Here is a 24,135-nt window from a genome sequence, read left to right on the forward strand (position 1 = left end):
TTTAACAACTATTAAATAAATAAATTAAAAAAAAATTACCAATTATTTATTTAAAAATAAAAAAGTAAATAATAATAAATAAAAAAAAATAATTAAATAAATAAATAAAAAAAATTAATAAAAAAAATAAAAATTAAAAAAAATTAAAAAAATTTTTAAAAAAAAAAAAAAAATATTAATAAATAAATAAAAAAAAATTATAAAAAATAAAAATAAAAAATTTAAACTTTTAAAATAATAATTTAAAAATTAAAAAAAAAAATTAAAATTATTTATTCAAAAAAATTAATTAATTTAATTTAATTTATTTAAAAAATAATTAAAATTATTTTTTTTATTTAAATTATTTACTTAAATATTTTATTTATTTATTTTTATTTATTTTATTTTTTTATTTATTTATTTATTTTATATATTATAAATAAAAAAATGAGAAAAAGGGCAAAAAATGTTATGTTCACTCAAACAAAAAATTGAGCTACTTTCACCAAAATTCTTGTTATCTTTAACCAAAATCGTCAAAGGATGACGTTGATGAACACAAAAAAATGTCATATCGTTGTCAACGTATCTGAGCCGTAAAAGAATTTCCTTTTTTTTTGTGCTCTATGGAAAAATTTACTTTTTTTAAAAAAATGTATCTCTCAGATGTTTCCTGAATATTTCAGTAAATTACACGTATCTCACAAATGCTTCTGATTGATGAGAAAAACATAAAGAGACACACTTTTAGGATGTTGTAGCAAAAAAAAAACAACCTTCAAGCTGGATTAAGTGAGCTTTGTTCTCATGGAGATTGAATTTTATCGGTTGTTTTGTATTTTTTTCTTTTTGTCATGACGTCGTTAGATAGTCATCATAAGTTAAATAATTTTTTTTTCGGTTGAATAATGAAAATTTATTATTTAAAAGCTTTTTATGAATATTTAGAAAAAATCTGAACAAATTTCTACTTATTTATTTAACGAAACATCAGTGCTCGTGCAAAATTCATTAAAAAAGAGAAAAAATGTCTGTTCGATTACAAGTTACCATAAGAAACGAAAAAAAAGGTTCAAGGTTAGTTGGCAACATCAAGAATGAAAATTTATGCAATGCGAGCTACTTTTCATGTTATTTTCTCCAATTTTTTCCACAGACAGCAGCAATAGTTTTGTGTTTATCTGTTTTATTTTGTTTTTTTTTTTGCTTTTTTTATATGAAACATGCGTTGTGCGTTTTTCATGGCGAACCTCAGTTAATGGGGTAGAAAACTTGGTTTTATGTTGGTTTTTGGGTTGAAATTGGGGAATTATTGAAATGATGGGCAAAGTAATGGGGTGATTTAATGAAAAATTCACATTTCCATTTTTAACATTTTTTTTCCAACTCACTGAGGAATAATAAAACTGAAACTGAAAAAAAATTCCTTTGACATAGTTTTGTTTTGAAAACTAAATCAAGAGCAAAAAAAACTGTGTCAAAAACTGTGTCAAAGCAATTTTTGTCAAATTTTGCTCCAAATGGATAAAAATTTGTCAGAGGGGCTTTAATTTATCATTTTTAATCATTTTGCAACTCAAAACTGCCAAAAAATTGAAACTGAAAAAATTTTTTTCCTTTGACATAGTTTTGTTTTAAAAACTAAATCAAGAGCAAAAAAAACTGTGTCAAAAACTGTGTCAAAGCAATTTTTGTCAAATTTTGCTCCAAATGGATAAAAATTTGTCAGAGGGCTCTAATTTATCATTTTTAATCATTTTGTCTCAAAACTGCCAAAAAATTGAAACTGAAAAAAAAACAATTGTTTGTCAAATTTTGCTCCAAATGGATAAAAATTTGTCAGAGGGCTTTAATTTATCATTTTTAATCATTTTGCAACTCAAAACTGCCAAAAAATTGAAACTGAAAAAATTTTTTTCCTTTGACATAGTTTTGTTTTAAAAACTAAATCAAGAGCAAAAAAAACTGTGTCAAAAACTGTGTCAAAGCAATTTTTGTCAAATTTTGCTCCAAATGGATAAAAATTTGTCAGAGGGCTTTAATTTATCATTTTTAATCATTTTGCAACTCAAAACTGCCAAAAAATTGAAACTGAAAAAAAATGTTTCCTTTGACATAGTTTTGTTTTAAAAACTAAATCAAGAGCAAAAAAAACTGTGTCAAAAACTGTGTCAAAGCAATTTTTGTCAAATTTTGCTCCAAATGGATAAAAATTTGTCAGAGGGCTTTAATTTATCATTTTTAATCATTTTGCAACTCAAAACTGCCAAAAAATTGAAACTGAAAAAAAATGTTTCCTTTGACATAGTTTTGTTTTAAAAACTAAATCAAGAGCAAAAAAAACTGTGTCAAAAACTGTGTCAAAGCAATTTTTGTCAAATTTTGCTCCAAATGGATAAAAATTTGTCAGAGGGCTTTAATTTATCATTTTTAATCATTTTGCAACTCAAAACTGCCAAAAAATTGAAACTGAAAAAATTTTTTTCCTTTGACATAGTTTTGTTTTAAAAACTAAATCAAGAAAAAACTGTGTCAAAAACTGTGTCAAAGCAATTTTTGTCAAATTTTGCTCCAAATGGATAAAAATTTGTCAGAGGGCTTTAATTTATCATTTTTAATCATTTTGCAACTCAAAACTGCCAAAAAATTGAAACTGAAAAAAAATGTTTCCTTTGACATAGTTTTGTTTTAAAAACTAAATCAAGAGCAAAAAAAACTGTGTCAAAAACTGTGTCAAAGCAATTTTTGTCAAATTTTGCTCCAAATGGATAAAAATTTGTCAGAGGGCTTTAATTTATCATTTTTAATCATTTTGCAACTCAAAACTGCCAAAAAATTGAAACTGAAAAAATTTTTTTCCTTTGACATAGTTTTGTTTTAAAAACTAAATCAAGAGCAAAAAAAACTGTGTCAAAAACTGTGTCAAAGCAATTTTTGTCAAATTTTGCTCCAAATGGATAAAAATTTGTCAGAGGGCTTTAATTTATCATTTTTAATCATTTTGCAACTCAAAACTGCCAAAAAATTGAAACTGAAAAAAAAATGTTTCCTTTGACATAGTTTTGTTTTAAAAACTAAATCAAGAGCAAAAAAAACTGTGTCAAAAACTGTGTCAAAGCCATTTTTGTCAAATCTTGCTCCAAATGGATAAAAATTTGTCAGAGGGCTTTAATTTATCATTTTTAATCATTTTGCAACTCAAAACTGCCAAAAAATTGAAACTGAAAAAAAATGTTTCCTTTGACATAGTTTTGTTTTAAAAACTAAATCAAGAGCAAAAAAAACTGTGTCAAAAACTGTGTCAAAGCAATTTTTGTCAAATTTTGCTCCAAATGGATAAAAATTTGTCAGAGGGCTTTAATTTATCATTTTTAATCATTTTAAAACTCAAAACTGCCAAAAAATTGAAACTGAAAAAAAATTTTTCCTTTGACATAGTTTTGTTTTAAAAACTAAATCAAGAGCAAAAAAAACTGTGTCAAAAACTGTGTCAATGCAATTTTTGTCAAATTTTGCTCCAAATGGATAAAAATTTGTCAGAGGGCTTTAATTTATCATTTTTAATCATTTTGCAACTCAAAACTGCCAAAAAATTGAAACTGAAAAAATTTTTTTCCTTTGATATAGTTTTGTTTTAAAAACTAAATCAAGAGCAAAAAAAACTGTGTCAAAGCAATTTTTGTCAAATCTTGCTCCAAATGGATAAAAATTTGTCAGAGGGCTCTAATTTATCATTTTTAATCATTTTGTAACTCAAAACTGCCAAAAAATTGAAACTAAAAAAAATTTTTTCTTTGACATAGTTTTGTTGTGAAAATGTTTTGAAAATTCACATGAAATGTTTTATATTTAATTAAAATTCTCGTTTTGTGATATTTTTTTCAGAAAAAATAAAATAAATAAAATAATTAAATAAAAAATAATAAATAAGTAAAAATTTAATAAAAAAAAATAAATAATAAAAAAAAATTGAAAAAAATAAAAAAATAATAATAAAAAAATAAATTTTAATTTTAAAAATAAAAATTAAAAAATGAAAAAAAAATAAAATTATTTATTTTAAAAAAAATAATTAATTATTTAATTTATTTATCAAATAATTAAAATTATTTATTTTTTAATTAATTTATTTAATTCATTTTTTAATTAAAATGTATATATATATATTTTTATACGTTAAAATATACCAAAAATCCTCTTTTAAATAAAAAAATTTTTTTTTTGTAAAAATCTCCATGGACATTAAAAATTCAACCAAACCTGCCTTTTCTTCATAAAAAAATCGATAAAAATCATTAATATCTCCTCATACTATCCAACAAATTTTCCATCACAAATCAAAATCTCATTTAAAAATTTGTCAAAAAATGATAAATGACCAAATCCAAAGAAAAAAAAAATTTTTTTGATCGACATCTCTCTCCCCAAAAACCCCAAAAAACCAACAAAGTACAATAAACTTGATTGCTTCATCAATAAATCGGTCACAGTGGCAAATACAATTACCTTCCGTAACTGTGTCGTGGTTGCTTCAATGAATTGGGGAATACCTCTAAGAGAGAAAATTCATCGAGAGAGCGAATTTTAAATAAAACTTCAAAAGAAAACTCTTCTGCGCATGTTCCAAATTTCTGTTTTTGTTTCTATTTTCACGCAATAAAACGTCATTTTAGCCAATTTTCTGAAACAAAGTCCTTAAAATCGCAATAAAAGTAATTTTATTATTATTTTTGTAGTTAAGCCATCATCGACATTGTCTCGAAATCGACATAAGCCGAGCCTTGTTTCATGATTTCCGTGTTGAGTGTGTGCTGCATGATGCCAATTTTGATGTCCATGTCCTGAATTTCCTCTTTAATCTTGTAAATGGCTTTTTTGATGTTAATCAGGGGACTTCCGTCGGTCATTGTGTTGCCTCGTTGTTCCATTTGGATTTTAATGTTGTCGAGTTCGTTCGAAATTTTGAATAATTGTTGCTCGATTTGTCCCTTTTCTTGGTCATTTTCGCGAATTAACGTCGAAAGTTGCTGAAATTCGGTTGAAATGTGTTTGTACGACTGAACTGTGGGCTTCAAGTCGCTGTTTAAATGTTTTTCACGTGACTCGATTTTTTCCAAAGCCAGAGAAATGTCGGATTGTAACTTTTTTAATTGACTTTCTGTCTCGTCGCTTGACAATTGAATGTTTTTTCGCAAGGATTTCATTTGTTCCAAATGTGCGCGCCAATCACGTGGATCCGCTTTCACGACAACTTTTAATGTTGGCAACACTCGTTCGAGTTCCATGCGCCATTGTTCGTTGTCAGCAACGGTTTCGAGTTTATTGTACTCTTTTTGGGCCCTTTTCGGGTTCGAATTTTGAAGATTTATCCCGAAAATCGAGGCGTGTTCGTCGTCACTTTCGTCACTCGCAAAGGCGTTCAATTCCTCAACTTTTTCCAAAATCACTTCTTGATCGTTGTCCATCGTTTCCAGCACGGCAGCGTCTTCTTTTTTGATGTCAGGAGCTTTTAAGGCGGATTTTGCCGATTTTAGGACTTGCTGCGCCAAACAATCCATGATGTAGATGCAAATGGGACCCGCGCCCTGAATCAGCTTCGTGGTTGGAAAATCCGTTTGAATGTCCATTTCTTGCAAAACTTTGACGATTTTTGAAATGACGACATTTGGATCGTCGAATTCTTGAGGCGGAGGAAAATCTCTGCCAGTTTGACGGATGAGCCACGCGCAAATTGAGATAAACATGAAAAATTGTTCGCCCGAGTTGACGGCACGGATGAAGTAGAAGCGGTGAAGTTGTTTCATCTTCATTTCGCGAAGGAGATTTTTTTCGTAGTTGAGTTGTTTGAGTTTTTCCATCAAGTCGTCGCTTTGGTAGGATAGGGCGATGGAGGTTGCACTTTGATCGCGGTCGAGGGCGATTTGGAATTCGTGACGGAACATTTTTTTATGTTTTTTTTAAACTTATGAAGTTTTTACTGAAGAAAGAAAAATATGAAGAATAAAAATAAACAAATTTGTTTGTAATGATGCGTTGCCAAGACAACGAAACAATTTTTGAAATGTCAAATAAATGTTTTGAAAATTGAATAATTTAACCGGTTTAATTTTTGAATAAAAAATAATTTTAAATTAATTAATTAATTTTATTTAATTAATTATTTTTAATAAATAAGATTTTTTTCTAAATTTTTTTAAATTAAATTTTTATTTAGTTTTAATTTTTTGTAATTAAATTTAAATTTTTTAATTTGTTTTAGTTTTATTTTTTTAAATAATATTTTTATTAATTAAATTTTAATTTTATAAAATTAAAAATATTTTTAATTATTTTATTTAATTAACGATTTAATTTAATTATTTTTTTTATAAAATATCAAACAAAGAATTTTTCTAAATTTTTATTTATTTAATATAAATTTATTTTTAAAAACTTTAATTTTAATGAAATAAAAAAAAGTATTTATTAATTATTAATTTTTTTTTATAAATTTAATTTTTAATTATTTTTTTTTTATTTAGAATTTAAAAATTATTTTATTTTATCGTATCAATTTTTTTTTATTTTTTATTTCATTTTTATTTTACGTAAATTTATTTTTAATTTTTAAAAAATTGGTGCAGAAAATAAAATTAATTTTAAACGTTAAATATTAAAATAAATAAAGTATTAAAAAAATAATTAATCTTTAATATAACGAAAAATAATTAAAATATACAAAAAATTAAATTAAAAAATTAATTAAACTATATGTTGAAAACAAATTTAAATAAAACTTTAAATTTTAGTTTATTAAATATTTTTCTATATATTTTTTTAAAATTTGAAAAAAAAAATAAAATTTAATTTAATTTAAAAAATAAAAAAAAATTAAAATTTTATAATAAAATAATATGATAAAAATTTTTCATTTAAAATTTATTAAAATTTAAAAATAAAATTTTTATTTTTTTGAATAAATTTTTTTTCAGATATTTTTTTTATTTTTTATTAATTAATCAATTTTTATTTATTTTATTTAAATTTTTTTAAAATAAAAAATAATTTTTTAAAAAATATTATTAAATCAAATTAAAATTTTAAAGAAAATTTATAAATAAATAAATATTTTGACGTACACAAAATAATATTTTGCCAGACTTTGATCTATTACGTGATGCGATCGAGAGAAAAATTTATTTGCGTTGTTTATGTCATCAATTAATAAATAAATATTGCTCAGTATTGTACATACCGTCGATATATATTTATATGGCAATGATGCTGTGATGGTTAAAAAAATCGCGCGTTGCTTTATTTTTAGAGCAAGTAAGTGTTTTGAATGGGAAACAAAAAATTATTGTGTTCAATTCAATTAAATTTAATTTTCTCTCTTACGATTTTTCGTATAATTTGTTAGTTTGTAAATTTTTATTTTTAATCGAACGTTTATTCAAGAAAAATTTTTATTTATTTTTGTTGAAATCGATTCTTAATTAGTTATGATTTGTACTTTGTTTGAAACGTGCGTTTAATTTTTTTTTTTAATTTTAGTGAAATTTTTTTTTTTTAATAAAATAAAAAAATTAAAAAATTAAAAAAAATTAAAAATTAAAAAAAATAAAAAAATCATAAAAAAAAAAAAAAAAATTAAATTAAAAAAAAAATATTTAAATAAAAAAAAATTATTAAATTATTTTTTATAAAATTAATTATTAAATAAAATAAATTAAATAAAATTTTTAATAAAAAAAAAATAAAATAAAAATAATTATTAAAAAAATAAATAAAATATTAAATGAAATAAAATAAATAATTAAAAAAAAATATTTTTAATAAAATATAAAATTATTTATTTTTTATTAAATTAAAAAAAAATAGGAAAAAATAATTAAAAAAATAATTTTAACGGTTTTTATAACTTTCAACCATTCAAACCAAAAGTTGAGATGTTCCTTCGTGAAAACTTCAGAATTTTTTCTGTGACATTTATCACTTTCATTCGTCTCCGCTGATTAATCCATCAAAACAATTGTATTGAAATGTACGAAATTTAGTGAAAAAATTCAATTTTACTCATCGAGACATTTCAATCGTAGATTTTAGGCGATTTTTCATACGAAACACGCACCACGCAATTCAAGAATGCAAAAAAGATGTCTTTGTAACGCGTAAAGAAACAAAAAGCAAGTGCGTAAATTGTTCTTTTTATTTTTTCACTCACTCACTCCGACGACGACGAAGAAGAACAACAAGGTCAATAAAGAGAAAAAATTTCGGGAAAATCCAAAGAAAATCCTGACAAAACGCAAGAACAAGCGAAAAAGGAGCATTTTTCGAGGGCACGGCAAACACCAACGATGGCGAGTGTTTGGCGGAGATTTCAGCGAGTTAACAAACGTGCAGCAAAATTCCAATTTACTGCCTCTTTTCACGAGTTAAAAGTCGAAACAACATCAAAATGGTAAAAAATTAATTTTTTTAATAAAAAATTTCGAGTTTTTTGTAATTTTTCTTCAATTTCAGGCGCCCCACGAATTTATATGTCGTTTGGACTCGCAGATCGCGTCGTGTCATGTCCACACCCTTGACGTGGGAACCCGATTTGGTCGATCCGCTCTCCGCAAATATGGTTTGGCAGGTTCCAGACAATCACACGATCACGGTAACGCTGTTCCGAGACCCGCGTACGCGAGAGCTCGAAGATAAGGATTGGACATTTGCCATTGAGGATGTGAGTTATCTTGCGTTTCTTGATAATTTCAAGTCGTTGCATGCGGCGAAACATAAAAAAAGAACAAACTGATAAGAAATTTCATTTTTTTAGGTCTCTGCAATGGGCAAAAAACGAATTCTCGCATCGCAGTCAATAAATATGCGGAAATATGCGTCGATTGAGTCGACACAGCAAACTTTTTCGCTGAATTTGAGACCAACGTCGAAGAAAATTACGTCAGCTGACCTGCAATTGACGCTCAGTTGTGTCTTTTTGCGAGAAGGAAAGGCTACGTGAGTCATTTTTTTCATTTTTTTACGAAAAAAATTAATTTTTTGAATTTTTTTAGGGATGAAGACATGATGAGCATCGCTTCGATGATGTCCATGAACAACAATTCCGACATTGCGCCCCTTGACGAACTCGAAGACATCGAAGATCTCGAAATTTCCGAAGAATTGTCGGAAGAAATCCTCAGTATGACTCAACAAGTCGAACAATGGACCTCAAATTTGAACAGTTCGGAGCTACCAACGCCCATGAGTGGTAAAAAAATTAATTTTTTCCCCAAATTTCTATCAAAAATCTTCAAAAAATCATTTTTTTAGTGCCCTCTTTGACGGAAGATCACACGCCAACTGTCATCCCGAATCACTTTGACGACACGGATGACAACAAAAACTTTAGCGATGGCAAAAAAATCAAACCGAACAGTATTTGGGACATGGATTTCACGCATCACGATGCCAAATCACGCGAAGCTAGTCCTCGAAAAGAGCTGGAAGAACCAAAAACATCCGAGCCGGAGATAAAACTTGCCGTTCTCGATGAATTTGATGCGGATTTGCAGGAAGACAAGTCAGATTCGATCACGTCGCCGCTCAAAGACATCCAAAAACTCGTAAAAGCGGTCGAGGAGGAGACAAAGCAAAAGTTGGAAAAGGAAGAAAGTCAAAAGAGTGGCGTGGAAAAGGCGAAAATTGAGTTGCCGCCGTTGAATTTGACCAAAAGTTATGAAAATAATGGAGAAATGAAGCCGGCGGGAGGATTGGCAGTTGTTAATAAGGCAAGGCAAGATAAGACGACACCCGGGCAAGATTTGTTAGAATGGTGCAAAGAAGTGACAAAAGATTATCCAGGTGTTAAAGTGACAAATTTAACGACAAGTTGGCGAAATGGCATGGCATTTTGCGCGGTTATTCATCATTATCAACCGGAATTGATGTGAGTTTTTAATTTTTTAAACGGATTTTTAAGAAAAAAATTTTAAAATGTGCATTAGGGTCAACATTTTTTAATGTGCTTTGGGATTAATATAAAATATGAAAATTTTCACGAAAATTTAATTTTTCACCCAAATGCAAATTTTGAATATGAATTCCAATGAACATTTTTAATTTTTGACCCAATGCACATTTGAAAATTTTTTAGAGGTAAAATTTTTAATTTTTAACAAATTTAAAAAAAAATAAGAAATTTGCATTGGGAAAAAATTTTTTTGAATGATTTCCCAATGCAAAATTGAAAATTTTATCCTATTGCACATTTTTTTAATGTTAAGAATTTTTTATCATATTTGATTTTTTATCAAAGAAAAAGTATTCTAGTTAAAAATTTTCGTTAAAATATGTTTTAATTTTTGGCCCGAGTGCACATTTTGATTTTTTTCATTTTTTTTTTTAATTTTTAAAATTTTTTTTATAATTTTTTAAATAAAAATTTTATTCAACCCAATGCACAATTTTAATTTTTTGGCCCAATGAACATTTTAAATTTCTTAAAGACAAATCTTCTAATTTTTAACGAATTTTCAAGACAAAAAAAATCATAATGTGCATTGGGGTTAAAATTTTTTATCTTCGCCCTAATTCAAATTTAAAAATTTTTACCTATTGCACAAATTTTAATTTTTTAAACTTTATTTTTTGCATTTTTAATATTTTTTATCAAAGCAAAAGTATTAAATTAAATTTTTTTTTGTTAAAACGTGCTTAAATTTTTGACCCAATGCATATTTTGTCTCAATACAATTTTTTAATTTTTTTTTACCGAGTGCACATTTTGATTTTATTTTTATATTTTAAGTTCAATTTTCTATTTTCTAAAATTTATTTTCTTATTTTTCAAACAAAAATTTTATAATGTAAAAATTTTGTTCAACCCAATGCACAATTTTTTCGATTTTTGACCCAATGAACATTTTAAAATTTAACCCCAATGCACATTTCAAAATTTTTCTCATTTTTTTTTCATTTTTCCACAGTGACATGTCAACATTAGACCCGCACGACGTAATGTCGAATTGCCGCAAAGCTTTCGAAGCTGCCGAAAGTCTCGGGATCCCCAAAGTAATCGAACCACGTGACATGAATGTCCTCGCAGTACCCGACAAACTAGCCGTCATGACTTATTTGCATCAGCTTCGTGCCTATTTTACGGGCAACGAGCTCGAAATTGAACGTTTAGGCACAAAATCTGACGATACCTCGTATGTCATTGGAAATTATCGAACTGACAGCAACGCAGCTGCTTTGCTGAACATGAAGGATTTCAAACATTTCATTCATCGCAACAGTTTTGACGAGGAAATGCCGAACGATTTGTCGCCCGAAAGTGACACGAAGAATTTATTCTTTCATCATCCGGCAAAGAGACCTTTGATGTCACCGGCGAAGGAAATTCATCCAAGAAGGTCGCCAATTCGAGAGGATGGAATCAAAGCTGGGAGCGAAGAAAGTGAAAATTCGAAGAAAATTTCGTCGGAAACGAAGGTCAGCAGTTCACCAATCACGATAAATAAACAATCGCCGTCGAGTGACAATGAGGAGAATCAAAAACCTCCCGCTTCGCCGCCGGGATTTTCCTTCAGCAGCAACGTAAGTCCCAATTTTTTTGATTTTTTTTTCAGTTTTTGCGTGATTTTTTTGTAATTTTGAATTTTTCACGCTTTTTCCATAACGCCAATTTTTGCAGAATATACTAAAACGTCATACAGAGTTAAGTGAAAAAGCTAAAGCAATCATTGGAAAGTTAAAATCTCCTTCGATCGAAATTCAGGAACAAGACGCCAACGAGGCAAGTACAAAAAAAATTTTTTTTCATGTTTTTTTTCATCGTAGTTCGTTTTTGTAAGCTTTTCATCATCAAAACTCATTAATTCATGCAAAAAAAAAAAATCATTTTTAGGCGGAACGTCAGGAACGACTCCGTCAAGAGGCACGAGCATTAATCGCTGAGACCCGCAAAAAGTCGTTAACGCTTGATTTGTCGTCGCCGACGAAGCAAACGAACAATCGCTTGGGCGGCGGGCCTCTCTCGCCGAGCGAGAAGACAATTTCCCCGATAAATAATCTGAAAGAATTTATCGATAGCAATGGCACCGCAAAACCCGTAGATCATAGTAGTAGTAGTAATAGTGACGAGTTACCAAACAAACAAATTAATAATCGAATTATCGTGAGCGACGAGAACAGAAATAGTCCGAGCAGGACGACGACGACACAGGGTTTCGGAGGTAAATTAGAAAGTGTTTCGCTTCAGTCATTTAATGCCATGCTCGAGAAATTATCGCCACGGAATGAGACTTCGAAGGTAAGAATTTCACTTTTTTGTAAATTTTTTATGTAAAAAAAATATTTTTTTACGATTTTAATGAAATTTATTGAAAATTTTTAATTTAGGCGGAAAAAGGGGATTATTACCAAAAAGAACTCGACATGCTGGAAAGAGAACAAGAAGAAATCGACAGTCAAGCGAGAGCGTTGGAGAAAAAATTGAGACTTGTGATGGATGGAACGAATACAAGTAAGGAGAATTTATCTGAAATTCTTTAAAAAAATTAATTTTTATATTTTTTAATTTTTTTTAGCAGATCAAAAGGAGCAGGAAGATAAATTAATGGCACAATGGTTTACTCTAGTCAATAAAAAGAATGCTTTGCTTCGAAGGCAGATGCAGTTGAATATTTTGTGAGTATTTTTTTAAGTTTTAAAAATTATTTAAAATTTTTCAAAAAATTTTTTTGAACCAAAAAATTATTTTTTTTCAAAATATTTAATTTTTTTAACTTAAAAGTATTAAATTTAATTTTTTTTTTTGTGAAAAATCTTTAATTTTTTTTTTTTTTTTGTGAATTAAATAATTTTTTTTAAATTTTTATTTTTTTTATTATTTTTATTATTTGTTAAGAATTTTTTTTAAAAAAAAATTAATTTATTATTTTAATTTATTTTTTAATTTTAATTTTTTTTTTCAAAAATTATTTAAAAAATTTTTAATTTTTTAAATTTTAATTTTTTTTTAATTTTTTAATTAATTTTATTTAAATATTTTGTTCTTTTTTTAAAATAGTTTTTTTTTTTGAATTTATTTTTATTTTTTTTTTCATCAAAAGTTCACTTTTTTTAAATAATATTTTGAGTTAAGAATTTTTTTTTAAAATTTTTCTTAAAAAATATTTTTTTCAAATTATTTTAATTTTTATAATTAAAAAAAATTAATTTTAATTTTTTTTATTGTTTACCTTTTTTTATAATTTTTGATATTTTTTTTTTTTGAAATTTTTAATTTTTTTTTTATCAAAAATTTTTTTTTAAATAGTTTTTTTTTCATAAAAATTAATTACTTTATGTTTAAAAAAATAATAAAATATTTGAAAAAAAAATTTTTTTTGGCTCAAAAATAATTTTAAAAGAATTAATTAAATTAAATTAATTTTATTTTAACTTTTTTAGTTTTTTTTTTTTATTTTTTAAAAATTTTATTTTATTTAATTTTTAATAATAAAAAATAAATTTTAAATATTTTTATTAATTTTTTTTAATTTAATTTTTTTCAGAGAACAAGAAAACGACTTAGAGCGCAAATTCCAAATGTTAACACTCGAATTGAGGGCAGCCTCTTCCGTCGAAGAATGGCGCAAAACCGAAGAACAAAGAGAACGCGAGGCATTATTACTTGCGGAGCTACTTAAAATTGTGGACAAACGCAATGAGCTCGTTCAGAATTACGATACTCAGGAACAAGCGTAAGTTTTTTTTTTCATTTTTCAAAAATTTTCATAAAATTCATAAAATTTTTTTATTTTAGTATTGCTGACGACGAAGAGATTCAAAGTAATTTGGAACATATTGACATTAATCCAAAAGATAAATGTTCTCTTATGTAAAAAAAAATCATCGTAAAACTTTGTGTTGTTAATATTTTTTATATGTTTAAAAATTCATGACTCTCATTCCTTAGAAATTGTTTAAAACGATAAACAAAGAAATTATCAAAAAAATTCAAATAATTATTTTGAAAGCTCAAAAAAAATATTTAAGTTAACGAACAAAAAAAAAATAACCTAATAGAAATTCTTTATTTCATAATAATTTATTTTTATAAATATAATAAAAAAAAGTTATGTAAGCTAATAATCACGGTTTTAACCAATTTATAGAAAAAAATAGCAGAGTTACTAAAACAAACAAAAAATATAAAAAAAATAAAATGTCCCGTCCTGCAAAACTTAGTTTTGGTGCCATTTCGATCATCAATAAAAAAACAGAAAAAATATCAAAAAATAGTTAAATAGAAAGCGAGTTAATGTTAATATACCTGAAAACGTAAAACAATCCTTCCCTGTTGATTGAAAAATATTTAAAAGTCAAAGGGATCAACATATATCGAACATAATAAAATATTTAAAAAATAATAATGAAACAATATGATTACTATTAGTATTTATACACACCAAAAAATCTTAGTTTCTTATGCAGATCAACAGATAAAACACAGCGCGATGAGCTTATTTATTAAATTAAATTAAAATTTTAAATAAATTGTTCACTTTCGTAGATACAAACAAAAAAAAACCAACCAACCAAGAAAATAATGAATTTAATATTTAAATAAAAAATAATTAATTAATTAAAATAATAATTAATTAAGAATTTTAAGTAATGCAGTTGATGGGACTTTAATTTTAATTTTTGGTAAATAAAAAAATATTTAAAATATTTTTTGAGGTCTGAGGATATGATTTCGCTAAAAAATTATTAAAACAAAATTTAAAAAAATAAAAAAAAAAAAATTAAAAAAAGCCTTTTAAAAATTATTGGTTTCTCTGAATATACTCTGTTAGTTATCAAATAACATTTTAGTGTTATATGTTTAAGTCAAAATAAAAAAAAAACTTAATTTTTATAATAATTAATATTAATAATTATTAATTAAAACAGTCATTAGAATTTAAATTAAACCAAGAAAAAAAATTAAAATAAAAAAATATATGATTATGAGTAAAGTATAGTTAATATTAAAAAAACATTTAAAAATAAATAAAAAGCGCTTAAAAAATAAAAAATTGTTTTTTAATTCTTTCTTAATTATTTATCAAGTTTTTTTCACATGCAAAATTCAAAATTATTTAAAAAAAAAATAATTAAATTAATTTAAAATTAATTATTTATTTTTTAATATTTTTTTTTAATTAAAATTTATTTTTGTTTTATCGAAATCATAAAAAAAAAGAAAAAAAAAATATTTTTAAAAATTAAAATTAATATAAACAATTAATTAAATTTATTTAATTAAATTAAATTTATTAAATTTTTTGTAAATTTAATTTAATTTTTAAATTTTTATTAAATTTTTTATTAATTTATCAAATTTAATTAATTATAAATTAATTAAAAATTTTTTTCATTTTTAGTTTAACAAGTCAAAAAAATTTTTTTTAGAGATTGTATTTAATTTTTGTCAAATTAAATTTTAAGCTAAATTAATTTTTTTTTTCAATGGCAGTTTAAAATATTTTTTTTTTTATTTTTTCTTCATTTTTATTTTTAATAAAATTACTTCTTATGAGAAAATATTAAAAATTAAGGCAAGATTCTAATTTTTCTATAGAATTTCTCTTAGAATTTGATTTAAATCAAAGTTTTAGAGCATCTATGAATCTTTTATAACATTTTAAGTCACGAGCTTCAACAAAATCCTTCTACTCAAAACTTGTTTTAACTTGGTTGAGTAAAATTTATTATTTTGTTTTGTATGAATCACGAGGTTTTCCAACAATTTATTACTCAAAAGCACGGTTCATCCTCAAAAAATTCGAAAAATTTGATATTTTTCATTAAATTTTCAATTAATTCCATAAAAATTTTCCAAAAAAAATTCCAAATGGTTTCAACTTTTACTTTTATATTGCACTTGTCGCTCTCAATACAGGTCAAGAGTTTCAAAATCAGTAATTTAGCATTTAATTACGAACATGAAAGTTCACTCTTGCTTAGCTTCAGCTTAATTTATTATTCATTTCAGTGTCACGGAAGACTGTTTCCCAAAGTTTTTTTTGTTGGAGCAACAGTGTGAATAAATGCAAAAAAAATAGTGACAACTGATAAGTGCTTTCTTATCATTCTTTGGGACACTTTTTTTTTGTTATGAATTCTTAATTTTCTTTTAATCTTTTTTTTTTCAAGGCGAGTTATCTCCTTTTTTATCACAAATTCCTTCAAAATTTATCAAAAAAATTATTTTTATTGCTTTTGCAAGAAAAAAAAAGTCGTAAACTTGAAGAATTTTTCAAGATTCTAAATTCTTTCCGCTCAGAAATTCTTGAAATTATTCCAACCTGTTGTTCTTGAGACTTGAAATTTTCGTAATTTTTCGCAAAATTGGCCCTTCTTGTAAAATAATCGAAAATCAGTTAAAAATGGACTTACCTTCGGTGTTTGGATGAGTTCCATATTGTCCCTCTTTTTGTTTTTATGGGATTTTTTTCACGTCTCGCAAATTTTTTACAAATTTTTCGTTTATTGAAATTCGGCGATGAGCTGTCACGAAGTTTCCAATTTTGCACTTTTATCGGAGGAACTTTGTGCACTTTTTGATGACAACAAAGGTTTATTGTTCAAATAAATTTACTTGCAAAAAGGGGCAAAAATCTGATATTTAATCACAAAACAAAGTGTCAGAACCGATGTCTCTGTGTGAGTGAAAATGTCAAGATAAAAACGAGGAATGAAAGTTAATGGGAAGGTTCGTGCGATTTAAGCGGGTTTTGATGAAATTTGAAGAATATTCGAAAATTTTGATTATATAAATTAAATATTTTTAAAATTTTTTAAAATAAAAAGTTAAAAAATTCTTTAAAATTTTTTTTAAATTAATTTTTTTTTAAATAAATATTTATAAAAAATAAATTAAAAAAATAATTAAATAATAAATTGTCTTATTTTAAATAAAAAATAATTTATTCAATTTCAATAAAAAAAAAATTTTATAACAATTTTTTTTTAAATTTACAAAATTTTATTAGAAAATTATTAAAAATTTATTTATTTTAATTCTATAGAATTTATTTTTTAATAGTAAAATAAAAAAATTTCGATAAAATATTAAAGTTAAAAAAAAAATATTCTTTTAAGAAAAATTTAATAATTTTAATAATTAATTTTAATAAATTTATTTTTTACCTTTAAATTTTTAAAAATTTTATTTTAAAATTAAATTTTTTATAAAATTTTGTTTTTTTTTTAATTTGAAAAATTTGTTTTAGAATTTATTTTGTGAAATTGAGATAAATTAAAAATTTTTCAAATTTAGAAGAATTTTTAAAATTTCTTAAAATTTTGAAAAATATTGTCAAGAAAATTCTCAAAAAATAAACTTTTTGTATTAAAATTTGTTTTAAAAAATTACGGACAGACACAAAAACCTTCAAAATACGAAATTTTCTTATAAATCAATCACAACTTTTGACATTTAACTCCCTGTGGCTCAAAAATTCTCAAAATTTACGTTTACTTCTCATCATTTTAATACTCCTCAAATATATTTCTGATAAATGTTGGTCAACAGATGTCACTTTTTCATTAATTTCAAATATAAAAATTATTAAAAATCGTTTTTACTTCATAAATTTTTCATCTAGTAGGCCATTTTTCATATTTTTTCAAGTAAATTTTGTAGTTTATCAAAACTTTAAAACGAAAAATGTCTTGTAAATCCTTCAAAAATTCAAATCTACCAAAAATTGAAAGCCAAAACTTCATTTTATACGAAGTTTCTGACGACAAATCTTCATTAAGCGATTGTTCACGACAAAAAATTCAAAACTTACCAACTTGTGAGACAACCTCGGATGGAAATTATGTTTCAGACTGTTTCGAATCCAGCAGTTTTGCTTATGAAAGTTACTCCGAAGGAACATTTCGTGCTGAAAATTGCCTTTCTTTGACAGATTCTGATGAAAATTGTTCAAATATTCAACGAGAAGTCTTCAATAATGGCGAAATTTGCATCGTTTCGAAAAAAATTTCTCTAATTGAAGCAGAAAAGGAAGTTTTTTTGTTCGAAATATCAAATCAGAACAAAATGTCTGTTCAAATCTTGACTTATGGAGCTCGTTTGCACCAAATTTGCGTCCCAGACAGACATGGAAGGGTTTCAAACGTCATTTTAAACTGCGAAAATGTCTCAGATTACGTTGAAAATACCGAAAAAGCGACTTTTTTGAATGCAACTGTTGGCGGGCGCTCGATTGGCGTCATAAAAAACGCAAAATTCTGTCTCGACGGCGAAAATTATTTCTTAAAACAGAATTTAGAAGGCAAAAATTACTCTTCCAACACCCTCGACAATCAAATTTGGAAGCCTTACGTTACTTCTTGTGGCGACATCATCATGTCAACCATTTCCAAAGACGGCGAAGATGGATTTCCGGGAGCTCTTTTCATTCAAGCGCGATTTTCGTTGAAAAAAACGAACGAATTGAGCATTTGTTACTCCGCTCATGCCACGGAAGCGACTCCTTGTGACATTTCGAGCCGAATTTTCTTCAATTTAGCGGGAAATTCAACGTTTAACGACCAAAAAACGACACTTTATGATCATATTTTGAGTATAAATGCCTCGCAATTCACCTTTAACTTGCCCGATGGAACTTCTTACAAGAAATTAATGGAAATTTCGGGCACTGAACACGATTTGCGCATTCCGCAGCAACTTGGAATTGCGATTTCACGACATCCTGATAAGGGATTTGACTGTTTTTATAAAATTTTATCTCAAAATGATAATGAAAATGATAAAAATGAACTGAAATTCGTGTCAAAAGTAGTTGAACCTCGTTCCGGAAGAATTTTGGAAATTTATACGACGCAAAATTATGTTAGATTTAACACCTGCAACGATTTTCACGAACTAACGCCCATTTTTCCGGATTATGACTTGGAGTTTTTAGGTTTGACGGAGTTTCCAAAGCGAGAATTGAAGTTCAAAACGAAGAAAATTGAAGAAATTTCAGTTAAAAGTGCTTCAAATCCATCAATTGAGGTTTCGGAAACGACTTCAGAGCAAAAATCGACCAAATCTTTGACAAAAAGTTCAGAAGAAGGTCCAAATGAAGCTTCGGAAGATCCAAAAATTACTCCGACAGTCTCTGATGAGGCACAAAAGTCACAAAATCTGTCTTCGAAGCACTCTGAAGGTTCAAAAATGAAGCCAAATGAGTCTCAGGAGTCAAAAAATTCAATTAAAATGGATTCAAAACACTCAGAATTGACAATTCATGATTCAAAGCAGTCAATTATTGACTATGAAGTTTGTGAAGATGAACTTTTAATGAAAATTGAGGAGAAAAATGACACAAAACCCTTATCGGAAAAGTTTTTGAAGCATTCTGCGTTTTACATTCAACCACAAAACTTTCCAAATGCCGTAAATCATCAAAAATTGTATGGAGATATTATTTTAAGACCAGGTTCGTATTTGAAAATTTAGGTTTTTGAGCAATTTTATGACTTTAATTTAAAAAAAAAATTTAAATAATTTTAAAATTTTTTAAATTAATTTTGAAATTTTTGAAATTAATTTTGATTTTTTTAAAATTATTTTAAAATTTTTTATATTAATTTTGAAATTTTTTAAATTAATTTTAAATTTTTTTTTAATTGAAATTTTTAAAAATTTTTTAAATTATTTTTAAAATTTTTTAAATTTTAATTATTTCGAAAATTTTTTAAATTTTAAATTTTTTAAATTAATTTTGAAAATTAATTTTAAATTTTTTTTAATCAAATTAAATAACAATTTTTAAAAACTAAATAAAATTTTAAAATAATAAAAAAAAAATTAATTTTAAAATTTTAAATTAATCTTAATTTTTTTATATTAAATTAATTTTAAATTTTTTAAATAAATTTTTAATTTTTTTAATTAATTTTGAAAATTTTTAATCATTTATTATCAAAAATGTGATTTTTTTCAAAATTTTCTTTAAAATTTTCAGGAAAAACTTACAAAAACGAAATTCTCTTGAAATTCGGAGTACACACAGGGACCGTAATAACCAAACCTGGAAAGCCAAATCCCCCCAAACCCGAAGAAACCCCCAAAAATTGTTGTCACCCGACATGCCCTCGTCGCCATTTATCCCGTTGTTGCGATTATTGCGACAAAAATTGCAAATGTGAATAAATTTTTCGTTTATTTCTTACAAAAAACTTGAAAAACTTTCATTTCAACTTCTTCGCTGGATGCAAAGGATGATTCAAGTGCGTCAAATCTGGAGGATTTTTCTCAAAATGCTCAATTTCCTTCATTCCTGCTTCAGCAATTGTCCACAAAGAGCCGTTTTCGCGTTTGAAGTTCTCGTACCATGATTTTACGCGCGGATATTCATCGAGCGGGAATTTGATCGCTTCTAAACACATCACGGAAGTTACAAGAGGGAAGTCTGCGATAGTGAGATGATTGGCAGCGGCATATTTTGTCTCAGTTTTATCTAAGTAGGTCTCGAATGTCTTGAGTGACATGTTGACTTTCATCTTGCCGTATGGCGTGCGCTCGTAATCGAAGAAAATTGGAGCCATCTGGAAGAAGTTTTGAAGAAATCAATTAATTTTTATCGAATTTATAAGAAAAATGTGCATTGGGTCAAAATTTATTCTTTATTTTGAAGAAAAAATTTGCTTTGGGTAAAAAATTTTCAATTTTTTCTTAATTTTAATCACAAAATGTGCATTGGGTCAAAACAATTTTCAAATTTTCTCTAAATTTTAATCTCAAAATTTGCTTTGGGTAAAAATTTTCAAATTTTCTCTTAATTTTAATCACAAAATGTGCATTGGGTCAAAACAATTTTCAAATTTTCTCTAAATTTTAATCTCAAAATTTGCTTTGGGTAAAAATTTTCAAATTTTTTTTTAATTTTTAATCACAAAATTTGCATTGGGTCAAAATTTTTTAAATTTTTCTTCTAATTTTAAACAAATTTTTAAAAAATTTTGCCCCAATGCAAATTTTTTTAATAAAAAATCATCTCAATGCACATTTTTGTTAATAAAAAATTTTTTTTTTTCAAAATTTCAGTCCTTACCGCATACGCTGAGATGCTCGGATAAAAATAAGCCAAGTTAAAACACAAACGATGATTGACCAAAGCTCTCGCTACCGCATCTTTCGGGTACATGGGACTCTCCGGCGCATATTTATCCATCAAATACTGCAAAATCGCGTTACTTTCACTCAAGTAAAAGCCGTCATCCAACACGGGAATCTCTTTTTGCGGATTCATTTTCGCATATTCTTCCGTCATGTGCTCTCCGGCGCAATAATCGACATTTTTCAGCTCATATTCGATGTTCAGCGCTTTAAGCAACATTCGTACAGCGAGACTTGGAGGCCCATCTGAGACAGCATAGAGCTTCATATTAGCTGAAATATGTGATTGTAATGCAAAAATAGACAAAGAATGCACAATTAATTATTTTTATCGGACAAGTTTGCCTTCGAAAAATGCAAAACGAGTTCGTGTCGCGCCTATTTCGCCGCAAAAACCTACACTTTATTCACTTTAGCGACGAAATTTATTAGTTTAATGGATGAAAATGAAAGTTTTTTATGGTTTCATGGAGTGCAATGACCTTTGGATTGACTCAAAATACATTTTTGTGTCTTTATCTTCCGTATCTTCACGAAAATTATCTCGTACAAAACTTTATTTATTTATAAAATGTAGGTTTTTGCGATAAAAAATACAAAAAAACTTATTTTCTACCGGCAAATGTAACAAAACGATGTTTCACGAGCGACTTTTCAACACAGACTGACTTAAAATAAACATTTTGCATCATAACTCGAGTAAAAAAATCAAGAGAGAAACTTGTCGCATGAACACCGAAGAGAATTTCAAGCAAAAAAATTTATTTAAAAATCGTTTCGTGTTCAATCAAGCTCTTTTTCGGGTACAACGGATGATTCAAGTGCGAGACATCTGGATTATTTTTCTCGTAATATTCCGTCATTCGCATTCCGAGTTCAGCTTCCTGCCAGATTTCGGGATTTTCGGCTTTGAAGTTGGCATACCAGCGAGCAATATGGGGATATTCGTCGGAAAAGTTGAATTTGATCGCTTCTAAGCACATGACGGAGGCAACTAACGGGAAATCTGCGATGGTTAGATGATTGGCAGCGGCGTATTTGGTGCCGGAGGATTTTAAGTAGGTCTCAAAGGCTGTTAAGGAGATGTGAACTCGACTCAGGCGGTATTCGGAACGATCGTAGGCGAAGAACATCGGTAAGATCTGAAATTATTTTGAATTATTTTGGGTTAAAAACTATAAAAATAATTAAAAATTTATTAAATAATTTAAAAAAAAATAAAATAAAATAAAAAATATTAAAAATAAAATTTTTAAAAATATTAATTAAATAAAATAAATAAATTAATTAATAAAAAATAAATAAATAAATAAAAAGTAAAAAATAAAATTTTTAAAAATAATAATGAAAAAACTTTTTTATTCAATTAATAATTTTTTTAAAAATAATTTTAATTTTATAATTTATTAAATTAAAATAAAATTAAAATAAAAATAAAAAAAAAATAAAAAAATAAAATTTTTAAAAATTAATGAAAAAATTTTTTTTTATTTAATTAATAATTATAATTTATTATAATTATAATTTTTAAATTTAATAAAATTAAAAAAATAAAAAAAAACTTTAATTTTAAAATTTTTTTTTTTTATTATTTTAATTTTTATTTATTTTTAATTTTAAATAAATATTATTTTATATTTTAATAATTTTTAATTTTTAAAAAAATATTATTATTTTTAATTAATCTAATATATATTTTATTTTAAAAAATTTTAATTATTATTTTTTTTTATTTAAAAAAAAATTAATAATTTTAATAGATAATCATTTAGCATAATTTTTTATTCAATTAATGAACTAAATAAAATTAATTAAATTAATACAAAACTCGTCAAAAAAATTTTTTTTTATTAAAATTTTATTAAAAATATTTTTAAACTAAATTTGTAAAATTTTAGATTTTAAAATAAAATTAATAAATAAATTTAAATTAAATTCGAAAATAATTAAGTTCATAATTTTTTAAAATTTGTCTTTATAAATTTTTTTTTTGCTTAATTTTTTTTTAATTTTATTATTTTTAGTGAAAGTTTTAAGAAAATGTTCAAAAATCCGCTTTTTAAGAAAAATTTTTGGACCAAAAATAATACTTACAACATACTGAAAGATGCTCGGATAGAAAAACGACAAATTGAAGCACAATCGATGATTCACCAACGCACGTGCCAACGGTTCTTTCGGATACATGTCACTTTCGGGCGCATACTTGTCCATCAAATACTGCAAAATTGCGTTACTTTCGCCCAAGTAAAAGCCGTCATCATCCAACACGGGAATCTCTTTTTGCGGATTCATTTTCGCATAATCGTCAGTCATGTGCTCGCCCGCACAATAATCCACGTCAATCAACTCGTACTCGAGTTTCAGCTTTTTCAGGAGCATTCGAACGGCAAAGCTCGGGGGCCCATCACAAACAGCGTACAATTTCATGACTCGAAAAACAAAAAAAAGTTTTCTAAAAATAAAATAATATTTTGTTGAAAGACCGATTCAAACGAAATTCAGCAAGCGACTGAATAAAGTTTTCTCAAGCGAACGAATTATTTGCCTTCGAGTAATTTAAAATTTGGGTCACTTAATTAACAAATTCAGTAGAATTTTAAAATTAAATATATCAAAGTGAGAATATTCTTTTGTGATGATGACGATAATAAATTAATAATACAAAAAAAAAATTAAGAATTTCAAAGAGAATGTTATTCGAACAAATTTAAAATGATTACTGAAAAATTTTTGTGCACAAGAATAAGAAGAAAGATAATTTTTTGTGCAATCAAAGGTCAAAAGTTAATTTTTGATAAGAATTCTTACCTTTTAATTTTTTTTGTATAAAAATATTTATTTAAATTGAAAAATAATTTAAGAAAATTTATTTTTGAAAAATTAAAATTAATTATTTATAAAAAAATTTTTTTTAATTATTTAATTTTTTTTATTAATATTTTTAATTATTTTTTTATTTTTAAATTAAAATTATTTTTTTTATTAAAAAAAAATTATAAATAATTTTATTTTAATTATTGTTA

The 24,135-nt window shown here is 25.5% G+C and overlaps 6 protein-coding genes across 6 annotated transcripts in view; 2 read left to right on the forward strand and 4 right to left on the reverse strand.

Annotated features, from left to right (window-relative positions):
- LOC134830376 (myotubularin-related protein 6) overlaps positions 1-16,640 on the reverse strand; it is a 147,616-nt gene extending 130,976 nt beyond the window's left edge. Inside the window, exon 1 of the mRNA XM_063843833.1 lies at positions 16,387-16,640. Coding sequence (XP_063699903.1) covers positions 16,387-16,410 — 24 coding nt within the window. The 5' untranslated portion in view covers positions 16,411-16,640. The remainder of the gene's footprint in view (positions 1-16,386) is intronic.
- Positions 4,690-5,924, reverse strand: LOC134831997 (intraflagellar transport protein 57 homolog). The gene has a single exon (XM_063845856.1). It carries the CDS (start codon positions 5,922-5,924, stop codon positions 4,719-4,721), a length of 1,206 nt encoding a protein of 401 aa, XP_063701926.1. The 3' UTR covers positions 4,690-4,718.
- LOC134829267 (EH domain-binding protein 1) lies at positions 7,999-14,001 on the forward strand. The gene is made up of 12 exons (XM_063842277.1): positions 7,999-8,425; positions 8,488-8,695; positions 8,789-8,970; positions 9,027-9,223; positions 9,286-9,901; positions 10,941-11,553; positions 11,651-11,752; positions 11,864-12,268; positions 12,358-12,481; positions 12,546-12,645; positions 13,515-13,703; positions 13,766-14,001. The coding sequence occupies exons 1-12, from the start codon at positions 8,322-8,324 to the stop codon at positions 13,842-13,844; spliced, it is 2,919 nt and encodes a 972-aa protein (XP_063698347.1). The 5' UTR covers positions 7,999-8,321; the 3' UTR covers positions 13,845-14,001.
- A 1,400-nt stretch (positions 16,641-18,040) lies between the features above and the next one.
- LOC134829124 (uncharacterized) lies at positions 18,041-20,143 on the forward strand. Its single transcript, XM_063842121.1, has 2 exons — positions 18,041-19,427; positions 19,956-20,143. Exons 1-2 carry the CDS (start codon positions 18,041-18,043, stop codon positions 20,141-20,143), a joined length of 1,575 nt encoding a protein of 524 aa, XP_063698191.1.
- On the reverse strand, positions 20,143-21,879 carry LOC134832792 (glutathione S-transferase 1-1-like). Its single transcript, XM_063846958.1, has 3 exons — positions 21,726-21,879; positions 21,045-21,382; positions 20,143-20,538 (listed from the first exon to the last, which is right to left on the reverse strand). The coding sequence occupies exons 1-3, from the start codon at positions 21,799-21,801 to the stop codon at positions 20,182-20,184; spliced, it is 771 nt and encodes a 256-aa protein (XP_063703028.1). The 5' UTR covers positions 21,802-21,879; the 3' UTR covers positions 20,143-20,181.
- On the reverse strand, positions 21,775-23,581 carry LOC134832793 (glutathione S-transferase 1-like). Its single transcript, XM_063846959.1, has 2 exons — positions 23,204-23,581; positions 21,775-22,251 (listed from the first exon to the last, which is right to left on the reverse strand). Exons 1-2 carry the CDS (start codon positions 23,537-23,539, stop codon positions 21,871-21,873), a joined length of 717 nt encoding a protein of 238 aa, XP_063703029.1. The 5' UTR covers positions 23,540-23,581; the 3' UTR covers positions 21,775-21,870.
- Between the last annotated feature and the right edge of the window lie 554 nt (positions 23,582-24,135).

This window comes from Culicoides brevitarsis, chromosome 2, assembly GCF_036172545.1.
Source record: "Culicoides brevitarsis isolate CSIRO-B50_1 chromosome 2, AGI_CSIRO_Cbre_v1, whole genome shotgun sequence".
NCBI classification, from domain to species: Eukaryota; Metazoa; Arthropoda; class Insecta; order Diptera; family Ceratopogonidae; genus Culicoides; species Culicoides brevitarsis.

Coding starts and splice junctions, on each gene's coding strand:
- LOC134831997 (XM_063845856.1), bottom strand. CDS start 5,924: ATGTTCCGTCACGAATTCCAAATCGCCCTCGACCGCGATCAAAGTGCA.
- LOC134829267 (XM_063842277.1), top strand. CDS start 8,322: ATGGCGAGTGTTTGGCGGAGATTTCAGCGAGTTAACAAACGTGCAGCA. Junction 11,753..11,863: donor AGGAACAAGACGCCAACGAG/GCAAGTACAAAA, acceptor AATCATTTTTAG/GCGGAACGTCAGGAACGACT. Junction 12,482..12,545: donor GATGGATGGAACGAATACAA/GTAAGGAGAATT, acceptor AATTTTTTTTAG/CAGATCAAAAGGAGCAGGAA.
- LOC134829124 (XM_063842121.1), top strand. CDS start 18,041: ATGTCTGTTCAAATCTTGACTTATGGAGCTCGTTTGCACCAAATTTGC. Junction 19,428..19,955: donor AGATATTATTTTAAGACCAG/GTTCGTATTTGA, acceptor TAAAATTTTCAG/GAAAAACTTACAAAAACGAA.
- LOC134832792 (XM_063846958.1), bottom strand. CDS start 21,801: ATGATGCAAAATGTTTATTTTAAGTCAGTCTGTGTTGAAAAGTCGCTC. Junction 21,383..21,725: donor TCGTTTTGTTACATTTGCCG/GTAGAAAATAAG, acceptor CACATATTTCAG/CTAATATGAAGCTCTATGCT. Junction 20,539..21,044: donor CGAGCATCTCAGCGTATGCG/GTAAGGACTGAA, acceptor AACTTCTTCCAG/ATGGCTCCAATTTTCTTCGA.
- LOC134832793 (XM_063846959.1), bottom strand. CDS start 23,539: ATGAAATTGTACGCTGTTTGTGATGGGCCCCCGAGCTTTGCCGTTCGA. Junction 22,252..23,203: donor CGAGCATCTTTCAGTATGTT/GTAAGTATTATT, acceptor AAATAATTTCAG/ATCTTACCGATGTTCTTCGC.